Below are 17,821 nucleotides of genomic sequence, written 5' to 3' on the forward strand. Positions count from 1 at the left end.
GCGTGCCCTGGCCATAAGCTTAACACTTTCCTCCCTACAAAGTTTAAATCTTCCCACCTTTTGTTCATATACATTTTGTACTTAAAAGCCACTTATCTGTAGTCCCAACGTTACTTGAGCAGGAAAACAAACTGAGATACACCCGATTCTGCAGACAACCAGCGAACACGTTTACAATCTTCATTTCCTCTTCCTTCTTCTCTCCCCACCCCCCTAAAAAGGCTTTTTCTTTTTTTTTTTTTTTTTGTCTCTAACGCGAAAGAACCGGGAAAAAAAGCAGCATATACACGAGTAAGGCTTTTCCAGACCTATCACAAAGACAAAAATGCTCCCCGAATAAGTGCTCTGCAAACATACCAAGAGTCTAAACTAAGCTCAACTGAAAAAAAAAAAAACAAACCACCAGACCAAACAGAGGTTGAGGAACTCGGCTCGCTCTCCCTCGCATGTGTGTGTATTCTGCACCTAAAACCATTCGCCCGTTTTTTGTTTTAACCCCGACCCAGAGCAGAACAGTCCAGGGGCATTCCCCGCCGCTTCCTCCAGCCGGTCCGGCGGTCAGACACACTGTTCTTCCGAAAAAATATCCCAGGCGCGGCTACAAACGAATTTAATCCCCTCCCCATCTCTTCCCAACAAGTACAAAATAAACAAGCGTATGACACCCCACCCAAGCTCTCCCCGCACAATTTAGGAATGACTGCCCTCCTGGTCCTCCTCCTTCCCCACCCGTTCTCACGTTAAACTCTCCGACCTTCGGGTTCACGCGTTTACCCTCCCCAGAAACCCCCTCTCAAAGCCCCAGGAGCTGCAACAGATCTCGCCCTCTTCGTCGCGCCCCAGCCCTGGGAACAGAGGGTTTGGGAACAGCCGGCCCCGGTTTTCCTCACACCCATAGCCACAAAGCACTTGGGCTCCCCTAGAAAGGAGTCTCCGGAGCCCTCGCACACCTCTGACAGCCCCACAGGCCCCCGGCATGGCAGAGCCCCGGTGAGGGGTCTCGATGCCGGCCGCGACTCGTACGGCGCACCGATCTCTAGCCCCGCGGGGTCGGAGCCTTCCTCGGCCTCCCCCGGGCCGGGCCAGGGCACCTCCCAGGTCCCGGAGACAGATAGCGGGCCCCGCTGCCCTCTGCAGCCGCGCTGGGGCTCGCAACAGCCCAGCCCCAAACTCAGCGGCGAACAAAACCGGACCACCACAGAAATACAAAAAGGCACCCACCCAGGCTGAGGGCACTCCGCCACCAGAAGTGCGTGCCCCCCACCGGGGAGAGGAGTGGAAGAAACAAGAACAGATAAATAAAAGGCAGGAAGAACCATGGAGGGCTCTCCTGTAAAGCCCGGAGGCGGCCCTGCCCTCCCGCAGACCCCGCGGCAGCCTCCCAGGGACACCGTCCTCCTCCTCTGCTCCGGGGCCGCTGAGAATAACCCGAGCCCCTCAGAGCTGCGGCTCCAACTCTGCTGGCGAAGCGGCTGCTGGGCTGCCCCTGCCCGCCCCCCGCCGCCCCCCGCCCAGGCTGCCCCCCTCACGCACATCCCACGTTACGAGGAAACCCGCTCTCCACCGCGGCGCGACTCCCCGCAGGCGGCCGCGGCGCCGGCTGAGGGGGGACCCCTGCCCGCCCCCCCTCCCCTCCTTCCTCCAGCCCACCCACCCGCCCGTCCCCTCCCCTCACACCGCCGCTCCCCTCTTCCAGCAACACTCACCTCTGGGTGCCGGCGGCGCCTCCACCTCACCATGTAACGGCAGGAGTGGGGGGGTCCCCCCGCCTGCCCCAGCGTGAGAGGAGATGAACGGGAGCGCAGAGGGGCGAGGACAATAGGGGGGGAGGAAATCCCTCGGCCACCTCGCCCCCCTCCCCAGCCCCCTGAGGACCAGGGACCCCTCCCCGTGCGGCCCGGCTCCTGCCGCTCCCCGCGCCTCGCCCGCTCCCTCGGGTTTGTTTGGGTTTTTTTGGCTCAATCACACCAGACTGACTGTCTTTGTCTGTCTGACAAGCGCCATGTTGATATCAACATCCAAGCTCCCACCTGCTGCCGATGCGAGACCATGGGACTTGTAGTTCCCGCCTCCCCAGGGTGACGGGGAGACCCGTCGCGCGCGGACTACAACTCCCAGCACACCTCGGCGTGGCAGCGCGCCGGCGGAGCGCGGGGCGCCGAGACGGACGGACTACAACTCCCGGCATGCCTCGGGAATGACTTCATCCTGGGTGGGGGGGCGGTGGGACTGCAAATCCCATGATTCGGTGGGGCGCGGGCAGGAAGGGAAGGGAAGGGAAGGGAGGGGGCAGGATTGTCCCGGTAAATAGAGCCGGGGGAAGCATGAAGCTGGTGAGTGCACGAGGAGGGGGTGTTGCGGGAGGCTCGGCCTGCCCCCTGCGTTGGGGCTCCCCGGATCGTCTATGGGCTGCGACAACCTCAGCCCCGGCCGGTGGGAGAGGAAGCTGAGGTTCTGCGAGGGGTGGCCTGGAGGCGCCCGTGAGGGAGGGCCCAGGGTTCCCCTGTCCTCAGCAGCGCGGCGCGCGAGCCGCCGCCGGGGCAGGCCCGCGGAGAGTCGGCGACCGTGGGCGAGGGAAGGGGCACAGGCCGCAGTGGCGTTCTTCCGGTCTTGTGCTGGTGGTGTAGGGACTGCCCGGGCTTGGGGGTTTGGGTTGGATGAGCACAAGTCTTATGAGCGACGGCTGAGGGAACTGGGGATGTTCAGTCTGGAGAAGAGAAGGTTCAGGGGGACCTTACAGGTCTCTACAATTGCCTGACAGGAGGTTTTATCGAGATGGGGTCGGTCTCTTCTCCCAAGGAGCAAGTGATAGGACAAGAGATAACGGCCTCAAGCTGTGCCAGGGGAGGTTTAAATTGAATGTTAGGAATAATTTCTTCACTTAAAGGGTAGTAAGGTATTGGAAGAAGTTTCCCAGGGAAGTGGTGGAATCACCATCCCTGTAAGTGTTCAGAAACCGTGTAGATCCGGCCATCAGTGACATGGGTTAGTGGTGGACCTGGCAGTCCTGGGGTAATGGTTGTACTTGGAGGTCTTTTCCAACCTGATTGATTCTGTGATTCTATGATAAACGTTGGTGAGATTCACAAGGAAGAGGAGTAGATGTTTCTCTGCCCTTTACACAGCACAAGCCTTACCATGGAGCAGAGCAGGAGCTAGCCCACTGCATGTGTGATTTCTACTGGGTTGCTCTAGGAATATTAATAAATACCCGTGGTTCATAATAAAATCGTTTCCATCAGCAGTATGATGTTAATACAGCTAGCTACTAATGAGAAAATCAGCCTGGAATAACTTTGTTAAGGGTGTACTATGCTTCTGACAAGTAATTTGGCTCTGATATAACAATCTTGTAAAGAGAAAGTTGTCAGAAAATACATTACCCATATTACTGGTTTTCTCTTCAAATCTCCCTTTTCAACTCCTTAAGTTCCCCAGAGACCTTTGATTCAGCCACTACCTTATTTTCTGGAAGTTTATTTCTGCTACTTTATTTCCAAGGAGCTATGGCTGCTGCATTCCTGGCAGTGTTCAAGGCCAGGTTGGACGGGGCTTGGAGCAACCTGGTCTAGTGGAAGGTGTCCCTGACCGTGGCAGGGGTTTGGAACTAAATGAGCTTTAAGGTCCCTTCCAACTCAAATCATTCTATGATTAAGAACTTCTGTTTCACCTTACGTACTACAGTTCTTTGGAGGTGACAACCAAAGCAGGCTTCAAGATACCTGAGCATAACTTTGAGTTGTATAATCTGAAGTTACACTGTTGTTAAATATAGAATAGTTAGGGTTGGAAAGGACCTTAAGATCATCAAGTTCCAACCATCCTGCCATGGGCAGGGGCACCTCACACTAAACCATGCCACCCAAGGCCTCATCCAACCTGGCCTTGAACACCGCCAAGGATGGAGCATTCACAACCTCCCTGGGCAACCCATTCCAGTGCCTCACCACCCTCTCAGTAAAGAATTTCTTCCTTATATCCAATCTAAGCTTCCTCTGTTTCAATTTTAACCCGTTACCCCTTGTCCTGTCACTACAGTCCCTGATGAATAGTCCATCCCCAGCATCCTTGTAGGCCCCCTTCAGATACTGGAAGGCTGCTCTGAGGTCTCCACGCAGCCTTCTCTTCTCCAGGCTGAACAGCCCCAACTTTCTCAGCCTGTCTTCATATGGGAGGTGCTTCAGACCCTGATCATCCTCGTGGCCCTCCTCTGGACTTGTTCTAACAGTTCCATGTCCTTTTTATGTTGAGGACACCAGAACTGCACACAATACTCCAAGTGAGGTCTCACGAGAGCAGAGTAGAGAGGCAGGATCACCTCCTTTGACCTGCTGGTCACGCTCCTTTTGATGCAGCCCAGGATACGGTTGGCTTTCTGGGCTGTGAGCACACACTGAAGCCGGCTCATGTTCATTTTCTCATCTACCAACACCCCCAAATCCTTCTCCGCAGGGCTGCTCTGAATCTCTTCTCTGCCCAACCTGTAGCTGTGCCTGGGATTGCTCCGACCCAGGTGTAGGACCTTGCACTTGGCATGGTTAAACTTCATAAGGTTGGCATCAGCCCACCTCACAAGCATGTCGAGGTCCCTCTGGATGGCATCCCTTCCCTCGAGTGTATCAAGCGAACCACACAGCTTGGTGTCATCAGCAAACTTGCTGAGGGTGCACTCAATCCCACTGTCCATGTCACCGACAAAGATGTTGAACAAGACTGGTCCCAACTCTGATCCCCGAGGGACACCACTCGTTACCGGTCTCCAGGCGGACATCGAGCCATTGACCACAACTCTTTGCGTGCGGCCATCCAGCCAGTTCTTTATCCACCGAGTGGTCCACCCATCAAACTGATGTCTCTCCAAATGATTGTGTCTGAGTTTTGAGACTAGCGGTTTGTCTTGAGGAGGCTTCATAGCAGTTAAATTTGATTCTGGATTTGTTTTGAGGCTTCCAGTAAATCACTATCTCCAGTGTAACCATGTAAAATTCATTCAGTAGACAGGTGGCTGAAGAGCTTGATCATAGAATCACAGAATGATTTGGATTGGAATGGACCTTAAACCTCATCCAGTTACAACACCTTCCATTAGACAAGGTTACTCAAAGCCCCATCCAACTGATTGTGTAATCTTACATATGCATTAAGCCTCTGTGCTTGGATACTACCAGTGGGACAAACTGCAAAGCTAAGCACTTCCGGACATGGTTGTAGAGCCTGATATAATGTGGGGTGGGGAAAGCAAACTGAGAAACATTTAAATGAAGACCATAGTGGAAATGCAGGGTTCTTTTAAAATCTGGAGTCTTGCACAGGCGTAGAGAGAGGAAAGGGGTTGGGGAGGATGGGGATGCAAGCTGCCTGAAATCTGTATTGTAATGTTTTTAGACCTGAGTATAAATTTGGAGACGGGATCATACAGATTCTTGATCTGACATTTATCTGGAGATGTGCCTGTATCTCCAGGTTGTGGTGGGAGGAGTTGGATGCTATTTCATCCTCTTTATTTTTTCCATCTATTTGGGTAGAATTTGGAAGAACAAGGGAGAGGTAACAGCCTCCTGACCTGCTTCAGAGTCCAGTGAAAATGTCAGACTCCCACAAATTCAAATGTGCTTTGGTCAAGGCAAATCTCGTTGCTAATTTCGCCTTAGATTTTAAGGTGGCATGTGATATTAACACTGGAAGAATGCACTGCAGTGTTTGTTGGAATTCAAAGCACTGTCTTTAACCTGCAAAATCTTGCATGTTTTGGAGCTGCTAGTGTGAGACATCATCTCTTTTCTGTCACATTGCCATCCATGAGATCATCAGAGACACTCCGAGCTGAGAACCTCCTGCTGTGAGGGCCTCAGTGGCTGGAATGAGCCCGCATTCTGATCTCTGTGCCCTGCTCTGTCAAACTTCCATCCAGTTTACAAAGGCTGCCAAGAAGGTTGTGAGCTGAGCGGAGCTTGGCATGTTTATATCTTCTGTATGTTTTGTGACTTTTTTTCTATTACTGCTTTTTAGTTAGGCACCTAGTGTGTTCACTGCACCAGCCTTTAGCCATAAGGGAATAAAGATGGAAGGAAACAAATCTCAGAGCAGAAAGGATGTGCATTTTAGTTCAGTCAGGAGTATTAGTGACTGGAATCCCTGGATCTGTTTTAAACAGTAGCAAATATGAACCGGGTAAAAATTATCACATTTATAGTGCATATAGAGATGTATATAGTACAAACACTCAGATTTTCAGATTACTAGTCTAAAATTCTAATAGAGGTGCAAGCCCAGAAATGTCACCTGTGCAAATAGCTCTATAAGATATGAACTGCTTTTTTAGTTCTTTTTAGTCACTTCACTTGAATCTCATAGAAAGAACCCATTGCTTCCCTGGAATCCATTTACCACAGCATGACAGCCACAGATATAGATTATTTTAGGTGCTTTTAAAGAAAAAAAAAGATTTTCCAGTTAGCTTGGAGATGTCAGGGTCATGCTCCTCTTCATGATTTTAATAAAAGCAAGAAAGTGTTTTGCTGATAAAAGTGGTAATATTTCATTGCCTTTTTTAATTACCAATACTTCAAAAGCTACAAAAGTAGTTTAGATCATATTTTTTTTTCCTTTGTTTCTTTCTACTTGCTTGGATTTATAGCATCAACTGTCAAAGGTCTGGTCTGGCAAGAACTTAATTTCACATGTGTATTTTACATCTACGAATAAACCAACTGAATTCCTTACCTGTGTACTCCCCTCTTCACCAGCCTGGCTTTTCACAGTTGTTTTGAACTTTGCTAACAGCAGGCAAAATGTAATAACCAAGGCTTTGTGAATTGAAAACAAAAGTCTTTGTGATATTTTTAATTTAATATTGGGGCCTTAGTAGCTTTTTAATATTTAAATATAATTTAAAACAGGTTTCTGATTCATGTATTTAATAGACTCCTTGGGACTTGCTAATCCAGACACTTGCAGTCCTATGTTAACATATAGTGAGCAGAGGTAGGAAGTGAGATTATTAATCTACCTTCTTTCCCCTTCGTCGAATGAAGTATAGAGAGCAAGTATAACTATAGATGACTTAGAAAATGACTGAGTCTGGTTTTAGTGCAGTGCATGGCCAACTAATTGATATTTTTCATCTTAATTGATCAAAACTTTTAATTTAAAAGCTAAAGTTTGACCACCTGAGCTGCCAGATGCCCAGACTTCCAGAGATGCAAAAACTTTTCTTCCAGATGCAAAATCTCTTTTACTTACAATCCTGGAAGGAATTAATCCTTCTCAAAGAAGAGAAACACTCACCTCGAGGCGTCCACGCTCTATTCAGGCATTTACGTTTCAAACCTCGCATTTTAAAGCTGGCATTTTTATTCACTTCTCTTCTTATTCAAAGCTTCAACTGCTCCTGTGCCTTGTTAAGTGTTTGCCACTCTCCATACAAGAGGTGACTGCATCTCAATGATGCTGAAGTGCCCTGGTACATAACCTGCTCACTGGCTCATTAAGCTTGCAAAGCAGTTGGGATTTCTCAGTACACAAACCCTTCCATTCAGGTGTGGTTGTCCATTCCCTCGTGTTTCCTGTTTGCTTTTAGCAAGACAAAAAGCAGGTGAGAGCATGCCCCAGAACTGCTTTGGTGCACACTACAGCTTCCCCTGCTGATCTGTGCCAAGCAGCCGCAGCCCCTGCTGCACCTTGTTTGGTTGTCAGGTTTCTTAAGGAAATGAAACTTGTGTTTCTGCAGGGATTCTCTCCCTCTCTTTCCACCCCAAGTAGTTTTCACATTTGCTGGCCAAGTTCAGTCGGGTTTTGCCAGTAGGACCGAGTCTTGAAGAAACTAATGTTCTGGGATTTTTGTGAGAATAGGCGATTGTTAGGGGAAAAAAAAGAGATTCTTCATGTGTCCTAAATTGGAAAAGGAGATATGCCATCCTCTGAACCCTTGTCTGAAGAAAATCCACCCCATAACACCCCATAATACCTGGGGAAATCTCAATGAACACACATAGGTGTGAGACACATTTATAGGAAATCAGGTTTTATTCTGGTGTGTATGAAACTGCATGTTTAAAAATAAGGGGAAAAAAAGGCAATTTTCGGTGGGAGGGGAGGTCACTGTTAGTAAAGGTCATGAGTAACATCCTGATCATATTCTTGCAGTACTGCCTGTCAGGACACCCAACCTTACCCTGCAATGTACTCAAGTTCAAATCCACCACCATCATGTTGGATTGTGGACTGGATATGACGTCTACCCTCAATTTCCTCCCATTGCCATTGGTTCAGAGGTATGTTCTGCGGCCTATATGCATTTCTCCTGTGTCTTCTTGGGTTGCAGTTGGAGTGCTCTGCGTGAAATGGTGTGTTGGAAGGAGGGAGGGGATGAGTACAAATGAACAGCATCATCCAATATCATAAATAGACTCTGTTCACTTAAAAATTCTCTTTATCAAAATAACGTCCTTTGGCTCAGTAGACGGAAGACATTTTATAGATTTATTGATTGGTTTTTCTAGATAATTTATTCTAAGCTTCAGTAAAGTATTGCTGCAACTGCTCAGCACAAGTGAGGTCACATATCTGTCATCTTTCTGGCTTCTTCATGCAAGATGAGATAAATGGATAACTGAGATGGAGTGAGTGGAGCCCAGCAAGTACTGTTTAACCACCATCTTCTCAGGCTTTTCTTCAGAGCACAGACTAATGCAAAGAAAAATAGCACTTAACAGTCTCGTTAATTGACTTGATGGCATAATTGTTCCCTTTTAAAAATTAAATAAACAAAAGGTCTGTACAGCTGAGCATGAGAATGGAACGGCAATGAAACAAAAGTAGGATCTAAAAGAGAATCTTGAGGTCAAGGCGCTCCCTTCTATGCCCAAACTAGAAAGTAATCTTTTCCCTGGTTTTTAGGTGAATTTGGTTATTCAGTTAGGGTGATTTATGTAATGCATAAATGGAATAAATTACGAAAATAAGTGGTTGGAAAGGTGGAAATGGGTAAACTCTTGGTGATGGGAAGCAACAGGAGTTTTCACAAAAGCCATTTAGTAATTTTGATCAACAAAGAAACAAGTGAGGAACGTTCTGGGTTCAGGGGAGGCTTGATTGAGAAAGGGAGAATATGACTGGGAAAGGGAGTTTCCTAAGTGACCTAATGAGGTTAAATCAGTTTGTCCAGCACTTCCTATGATTTGTTATTTTTTGACAGGAAAAGAATAGACAATGTATGCATTGTTCCGCAAGAACATGGAGTTCAAGATCTGCTGTAGAGTAGGCAACAGATGCCTTAAGACAGATCAGTGTGGTAGTAATTTTTTATCCCATTCCATAATTGCTAACTACAGCGTTTAGGAGCAGCAGTAGATTTGTAAGAGATCCAGAAAATTTGGGAAATGGAGAATTGCCTTGCATTTGCTTTCTCCTGAGACAAGGAGGCACAAAATCACAAAATGAAATATAAACCTTTGTAAATAAGTAGAATCAGTTTTAAGTAACGTTAAGTTTGATGCTTTGTAACAGGAGCAATGGAAAATAACTGGGGTGCATGATTCACAATAAAAAAAAAAAAAAGTAGAGCGCGGCTAGAGAACATACTGAGGATTCTTGTATAAGATAAACCGTTGTAGTTGGCGTAGTTTTAGGTCCTTATGACCTTAGTACAAAATAAGTGTAAGAAAAACAGGATAGAAAACCAGGACGTTGCAATGGGGAGTATCTGGGACTAGCAGATGTCCAGGATGGGCTGCAGCTAAACTAACTGATAAGTAGAAGGACAGGATGATTGCTATGTCTGTAGTGTTAATGAACCAATTAAGCTGGTGTAAACATCTACTTCATGCTTCAAAGGCTGCCAGAAGTGATGAAGTTTGTTGGAAGAAATAAAGGACCCTCAGAGACCACCACCACATTTTTTGTACACATGCTGGGAAACTTTCCGGAAAATTATGTAATTCATACTTAGCCTCATGAATATGCATGTATGCCCTGTGACTATACAAGGATGGCTTGTGTAGCCATACAGGGACACGCACTAGGTGAAGCTATCCCCCGTGTCTCCTGGTGCCGCAATAAAGAATACCTGCTTGTCAACTTAAACTTTGATGGCGAGTTTGTTCCTGGAGTTTTCTCCGAATCACTCCCACCTCCCAAAGAAAAAGGAAACAGAGAAGAATAAGTAGCAAATTTAGGTGATTGAACAAAGGCTTTAGAGGTTCTTTAGAACTGCAGGCATCAGCGCTCCCCTAGGATATGCCAGCTTCGTCTGCTAATAGCAAACCCTGGGAATGAACAGCCAAATTACAGGTCACAACCTGAAATTCCCCAAGTACCTCCAGAATGTCTGCACTGAAATGACTCAAACTCAATAAGAAAGGATGTCAGATGTGACCCCTGATGGCTCACTGGAATCCGGAGCAAACAGTTGGATTTAAATCCAATCAATCTTGCCGGTAAGATGATTGAACACCCCTTACAGCAAGGATTGTCCTGAGCATATGGACTTGGGCAAGTAATTGATCTCTTCGTTACTCTACAAAACAGATGTCCTGCAGGCAGTTGTGGAAATGAGTTAGAAACTTGAGGAGGAATGTGGCTGTCACTAAAAAGTCCAGATGAAGACTTGTTCATAGTGGCACCATTACCGTGATGTCTCAATACCCCTGAAATTCAAAATGTGTATTGCCAAAACAGCAGTGTGACAAAGAGCTGATATTATCATCAGTTTCCAGGTGAGGGACTACAAGAAGGACTGACTGCCCGAGCATGAGGCACGTAGTGTCACAAGAATTTGAACAGAGAGCTGTCAGATCTGAGGTTATTACCAGCTGTGTGTCCTCCCAGAACCAGATGTGCTGATATAGACCCATGTGCAATAGCTGTGCTTCTCTCTGGTGTCTTTAAACCAGAGGTCTCCGGACTATGATCCACGAACCACTTGGGTTCTGCAAGTCTCAGTATGTGGTCTGCAAAGTGCCCTGGTTTTTACCTCTGTGGAGTTTAAAGGTATGATATTACAAAGGATCTTTGCTATGCAGCTAAATCCTGTGTTGTACCTGGCATGGGGCCCTCCTTGAGCAAACATTTTGAGAGACTCTGCTTTAATCTGTGAGAGGAAAGTTCTGTAGTGTTTGTGTCATTAAAGGGACTGGACATTTTTTAGAATTCTTTGCTCTTCAAAAAAAAGCCTGAAACAGGCTGCCACAACAACCTGTTAAAAGGTATTTAGATTCTACCTTGTCCTGGATATGGCAGTCCTTGTTCTCATTAGCCCACGGAGCATGTGCACCACTTTATGCCCCATCATGTACTTTAAAGGAGGTTTGTCAACTGGAATTTTCTCCCCTGTACCAAAGTCAAATGCAAAACGGTAAAATGAACATGTGGGAAGCTCTTAACCTTTCCTGTCTAGCCATGACACGCTTGCTCACATTATTTATGGGACGGTTCTAGCTATTTTGTATTAATCAATCACTCTATTACAATGTCAAAACTATGTCAGCAGGAACTGTGTTACTTCTTGGCTCCAAGGTAGAGTCCTTTCTGTCCTGTGTTGCTTATTCCAGTTTCATCCACACACAAGACTTATCTGCTAGTTTTACCTCTCCTGACAAGACTGTATACTCTCCCGTGGATGCCAGGTTTAGTACAAGTCAATAGTACTCTTTCATCATGAATAAAGCAAAATGCATGCTAGGCTAAATTAGGGGAAGCAGGGCAAGCATATCAGGGAGAGCTTATTCTGTTCTGCTGCGTGCTGGTGAAACCGCAAATGGATCCAGGTTTGGATTTCCAGTCAAAGAGGGATGCTAAGAAACTGAAGAAGGAGTTCATGGGGGCTTCAAAATGGTCAGGGTCTGGAGCCAATGACTATGCGAAGAGGTTGAGGGAGCTGGCAGAGAGTTGAGTCTGGCAGAAAGGAGGTGAGGTGGGGAGCTAACAGTCACCTGCAGCTGACTGAAAGAAAGTTACAAAGGCAACAGAGACAGTAGCATTCAGTATAAAGGGATAATGGCCACATACTGTGTCTTGGGAGGCTCAGGTAGCAATTTCACCCATCCCCAGAAAGGCTCTAGAATCTCATGCTCCAGGGATTTGCAAGACACAGCTGAGCAAAGCTGTGTCTGACCTGATCCATTGCTGGCTTTGACACAGTGGACAAGAGACCTCTAGGTGTCCTTTCAAACCAAGGCTTCTGTCTTCTCCCTTGTCTGTCAAAGTTATTTCACGTCAGAATGGTTTATTCTTACTTTTTCCCTGGGGTTTTTTTTTTTTTTTTCATAGCTCTTTTATTCTCATTGCACCAATTCTACTCAGCCTCCTCAGTCTCCAAAATGCTGCTCTTAAGTTGTGCTATTGAATGTGGCAATGGGGAGTACGTTTACCCACCTCATCTTTCCTATAATCACACTTCTTGAGACTTACTCCTTATCATCAAAAGGGCGTTACACTTCTCTGGTACAGCTTCTCAATGACATATCCTTCTGCTCTCACCTATTACCTTCTGTCTTCAAGCCTTGAGTCTTAGGTTTGCCCCTTTTACTTCCTTGCAACTTTCTGGAGTGCCAGTTAGGATTTGTACTTTTATATTGATGTTAGTCTGAGCACAGCATTCCTCTGAGCCCTAGCATCACTTCCTATTTTCAAGTTCTTAAATTTGAAAGCCCTGATAGAATATAAGCATGCCTGTCTGTAGAGCTTGTGCACAATGCTTGACAGATTTCATTGCAAGTGAGATCTCGAGTCTCCAAATCTGAGGCTCTCACAGATCTTGGTTCCAGGTGGCTTCAATTCCTTTGTGTCCTCAGCTTTTTCATTTTTGGATTTCTGTAGATATGCTTCAACACAGTGAGTTTAGAGCTAAGTTATAGGCTCATACAAAAATCAGATGTCAATGTGAGGTATGAATAAGTCAGTTGTAGTAGCAAGAAATGCTGTAGCAATTACTACTGTAAACTCAGGATTGCAACATCCGCCTTGAAATTTCTTTATTAATATTTAAAACCATTAAAAAAGGGGCCCTGCCATTGCTGGCTGGTACCAGACCTGCCAGCTTAAAACATGCAGTTTATAGCAAAACCTCCTTCCTCATTTGTCCTTCCAACACAGGTAAATGCACTGTACAGCTGTTGATGTGGGTCTTTGGGGTGTGACTGCAGCATGAAACAATGGTTTGTGTGGATATAAAATCACAACCTTTGTGTCTCTAAATGACCTAGTCCAGAGCATCCGTCTTTCCCTGCCATTGCTAATGGGAAAATTTTCCCAGAGAATTTTTAAGGTGTTTTTGTATTGTTTCAGGCATAGGGTTTGTTGCTACCCTAACTTCTGTTTCTGCACCCAGCTTCACCACCGGGCAGTATAAGCAGTGCTGGGCCTTTTTGAAACTTTCACTGTAAATTACCAAAATCAAACTCCCTGCATATGTCCTCTTTTTACTCTTTTTACTTGTGTCATAATCATGATTTGTAAAAGTCATTTTAGTGAACATTTAAACACAGTGAAACTGTCTATCTGTTTTATTGAGATTGCTAGTTCCCTGAGACAGAAAGGGTGTTCTTTTCCTGTATGACACCAAATAGGAGGTCTATGCTCAGCGACTGATAATGGTATAATTAATATTGCAATAATGCTTTTTCTCTCTTTCTGCAGCCCCAGGCTGTCCAAACTTCCTGGTTGGGTTTTGAAAGATGGAAGCACATTTCTGGACAAGGTACTATAGTGATGGTTAGAATTTTCTTGCTTAAAAAAAGCTCCCTGACAGGTTAGGAGCTTGCACTGCATGAACAATACTTCCATGCTGACTCATCGCAAAGGTTTCTATGTGTACCTTTATCAGCCACGATGTCCTTGTAGAGCAGAACATTTTGAAACAAAATGCTAATAGCAACATGGAGGCTTTCAGTCTTCAGAGGTAGCCTAGATTTATAAAAAGTCCTCTTAAAATTCAGAAATCATCAGTATGAATATTTTCTTATTTCATGGACCTCCATAAATAATAGTGCTTTGCCTTCTTAAAGTGCCTTTTATTCAACAGTCTCACTTTTCTGACACTAAGGCTTCATAGTATGCTTATAAATGAGATTGGTATCATACTCTTTTTTAGGCAGGAGAACTGTGAGAAAGTGAATGGTTTTCCCCTCATGGGAGGTCTCTTGCAGAGGAAAAGCATGTCTTTGGCCTCTGAAATCAACATGTGTTCTGCTGCTGGACATAGCAGGGAGGATATTATTTCCAGCCCCCTAATTCTAAGACACAGGACTTACCCAGCTGCATGAGAGACACAGATTTTTTTTCCTTTTCCTCTCTTTTCATTACATTAGTTTTGTAGGCAGAATTTAGCTGGGGCTTCAACCGAAACTAGGCACTGCAGTGTCCAGCTTGATCTGTCATAGGGGAACAATGAACACAAAAATATGTCAGATGTTGGTAAAATAAGCCAGATACATTTCAAATGTGTGCAGCAATAGGTATCAGTAGAAAAAAATACAGTTTTAATAGACCGTTCTCTGACTACGTGAACATTAAAGGGAAACAGTAATAATAGTTGCTTTTGTAGGGGACTTTGAGGTGGACAGAACGAATTGATCTGATTTTTACAGACAAGGGGAAGATCATAGATAAAAGACCTGATTTTTCTTCTCATTGGAGACAAAAGAAACTGTACAGGCAGCATTTCTGTTAGTAAAATAGTAATAGCTCTATTCAGAGCACATGCTAACTGGCAGTCACACAGCTACAGAGGCTCAGAGAAGGAATGGAATTGCTCAGCTTGAATTCCCTGGAATTTGTTTCTCCTGAACCCCAGCCTTGGTCTCAGAGCTTTGGGCTCCTTTCTGTCCAGCAAATGGGTAGGCTGTCAGTATCTTTCTACATGTGATGTATTTACATTTCTGTGGTGCTGCTGCAGTATGTGCTTGGGAGAAATCTTCAAACTCGCTCAGCATCAGTGGAAATCGTGTTAAAAATTTAAAGGCAGCATCTCTTACCTTCACCTTGACCATTGTAACTGCTTGTAATGGTAAATTCTTTGACCCATGCTGGAAAAAGGCAAGAGAAGGAGTCAAAGGGGGATGTTTTATCATGTTGGGTGGACATTCCTGTTACAGCACTCTCTGGATGACAGTTATAAAACTTAAGTCCTGGAGAGGCATTGAAATTTGCTGCGATCTAGTTTTAATCATTTTGAACACCCTTGAGATGAGGTTAGGAGACTTCTGCCACTAGATGTAATTGCTCATTCGTTATTAGTTGGCAGGTGCACTGTAATTATTAAGAATTGGATTCAATCTTTAATTCTGTCAGTCTGAAGCTGGCTGAGACCACTCGCTTTGGGACAAGCAAAAGAAGCATCTACAAGAGAAGGCAGAGCAGGTGATAAGTAGCCTGTGAGGTGTGTTAGGACTAAAGTTGGGAATGTTTTTGTTCCATACATTATCCTGAAGAATGTGACTTTTCATGTGACAAAGATTTCTGATGTCAGCCTTGAAAAAGAACGAAGAAAATAGAGGACTAAAGATCCAGTAGAGATAAGTCTAATAAAAAGTGCCACGTGGAGCTTAGATCCATGGAAGATGTTTCATCAAATGTTCTGACACAGGGGCTAAAAACTGTATTCTGCTCCTAATAAGACAGAAAAGGTTTGATGTTATTGGGAACCAAAGCTAAATTCCAAACTTGTAAGACAGGCAGGGCAGTGTAAAGGTGCTGTGCACACCTTTACAAGAGCAGCAGTTCCAAGAAGAGTGGTCTTCATGACCCAGTTTTCAGTTCATACTTTACTTCTGGTTGACAAAGTTGGTTTGCATTGTTACACATTTCACAGCCAATACATCTGCAGTTGGAAGAGCAGGGACAATGCAGCTTCACAGGACAGCACCTCCTCCATGGCCATGGCAAAACCAGCCAGAAAGAGCCACGGTATCTTTCCTTACCTACCGGAGCGCTGTCTCTGTTCTTCCAAATGAGGATCTGATATCTTGAAGCCTGCTTACAGCAAATTTTATCTAGAAAAGGGATAAACATTATGTAGGAGTGGGCTGAAAGTTACCTGGGATAAAGAAAAGGTTTTGAAAGAGCAAAATCTGCTGCACTGGAGTAACATTACATTGTAATTTTGTGTCTTTTCTATTGATGTGCTTTTCTTACAGGAACTAAAGGAGTGCTCTGGCCATGTGTTTGTAGACTCTGTGCCAGAGTTCTGTTTACCAGAGGTGAGTTTGTTCAAAGTCATGCTGAAAAATCTGATTCCATTCTATCACGTGGGAGAAACTTGCTGAATTATTAAATTTATCAGCACTAGGTAAATAATGCTACTAAACCCTCTGTGTTGTTAAGGTGCCTTTAGTATCTATGACGCTGGGAAAAGGGTGGAAACAGGCCTTTTCAACAATGGTTTGGGGCAAACTGGAAGGTCTACTTGAGCAGATCAATATCTCACAGAAGAATAAGACTTCACTGTCTCTTTTTATGGGCCTTCCAAAGACAATATGACTGAGCTGGACTTGAGTATGACAGGATACATGTGCTGATCTAGATAAGAGCAGTGAATGAAGACAAGGAAAACTACTTGTCTCTAACCACAGATGCATGACCTGCCTAGTGGAGCTCCCCTGGGGAGCTGACTGTGTGGTTAAGCCACTGTTTGATTCTTCTGCGCTGCACTCAGATGTGCTGTTCTGCTGGCAGCAAATTGAGGTTAAAAAGTTTTGCTGCCTTCTCAGCTTTTCATCACTGCCTCTTTGAGAGAATGGCTTTACCTTCATATCCACTGACATAACTGCAAGTGGCTGCTTCCCAGGCTGGGGTTTTTTTTCCAAGAATACCTGGGTTAAAAAGAAAAAAAAAAAAACAAAAGGAAAGATAGACTATTGAAAATGTTAAATTAACTGTGATTACCTGACTGATCAATTAAGGGTGTATATAGGGGAGCTGGAGAAGTAAAAAGCTGAGCAAAGAGTGGTGGGGGTAAATGATGGGGAGTAGTCTGGGAATAGTATCCTCTTTCCTCAGCTGTGTTCAGACTGTGATAACATCAGTTCTTTCATTTCATGTTGTGATGTTTTCTCTGTCTTTCAAATACAGAGACAATTCCTTTTGGGCAGTGATTTTTTTTTTGTCCTTTCTGCCTGACCTTGATGACAGGAAGTACAAAACACTCCTGGAGGGTTGTTGTCAGCTTTGCTGGGGTGCTGGCAATAGCATTTCTGTCTTTTCGTTCCATTCAACTCACCTCTTGCTGCTTCTGATTCTTGTCATCTTGGCACTGGTTTTGGCAAGTGGTTTCAACAGATCTGTGTGTAATTGCTCGTTTTCCCCAACTGGAGTGGATATAATTGAATCACACACACAAAAAAACAACAAAAAAAAACTTAATAATTTGAGGTTCTTGTGAGCATTCTGATTACTGTCCTGTGCAAAGGAGGAGTGTAGAAAGCATCTTTATATCTGGAAATTATGGCCCACATCTTGGGAAGAACAGAGTTTATGTTCTGGATTTCCTTCAGCGGTATTACAGTCATGATAATCTGCTGGGGTTTAGGGTGCTTCAGCTAGGCTTTCTGGTTACTTTGTTGGGCTGGAAAATACCCACATGTGTAGCTTTAAATATGCCTGATGGGGAGCTGTTGCTTCCTTGTATCAGTGTTAGCACTGAATGTAACTCTCTTACAACTAGGAGATCCGAACTAGCTGCATGTCACCGTTCTGGAGACTTCACAAATGGCCTCTCAAACGCTTGTTCCCAAAGTTCCCAGGAGGTGCCAGGTCTTCTCCACAAGCCCTAGAAACAGATCTGCTAGTTGTACACAGCTCTCATCTCTAGCTTCATAGGCTCCCC

At 45.1% G+C, this 17,821-nt stretch overlaps 1 protein-coding gene across 2 annotated transcripts in view; it reads left to right on the plus strand.

Moving 5' to 3' along the window:
- Positions 1-2,284: 2,284 nt before the first annotated feature.
- INTS9 (integrator complex subunit 9) overlaps positions 2,285-17,821 on the plus strand; it is an 83,238-nt gene continuing 67,701 nt past the window's right edge. For both annotated transcript variants that reach the window (XM_080616614.1, XM_080616615.1), the window contains exons 1-4: positions 2,285-2,333; positions 8,146-8,273; positions 13,636-13,696; positions 16,134-16,196. In XM_080616614.1, the coding sequence (XP_080472740.1) occupies positions 2,325-2,333; positions 8,146-8,273; positions 13,636-13,696; positions 16,134-16,196 (261 nt within the window). In that variant the 5' untranslated portion in view covers positions 2,285-2,324. The remainder of the gene's footprint in view (positions 2,334-8,145; positions 8,274-13,635; positions 13,697-16,133; positions 16,197-17,821) is intronic.

The sequence above is a fragment of the Psittacula echo genome, assembly GCF_963264785.1.
Source record: "Psittacula echo genome assembly, chromosome: 4".
Classification (NCBI taxonomy): domain Eukaryota; kingdom Metazoa; phylum Chordata; class Aves; order Psittaciformes; family Psittacidae; genus Psittacula; species Psittacula echo.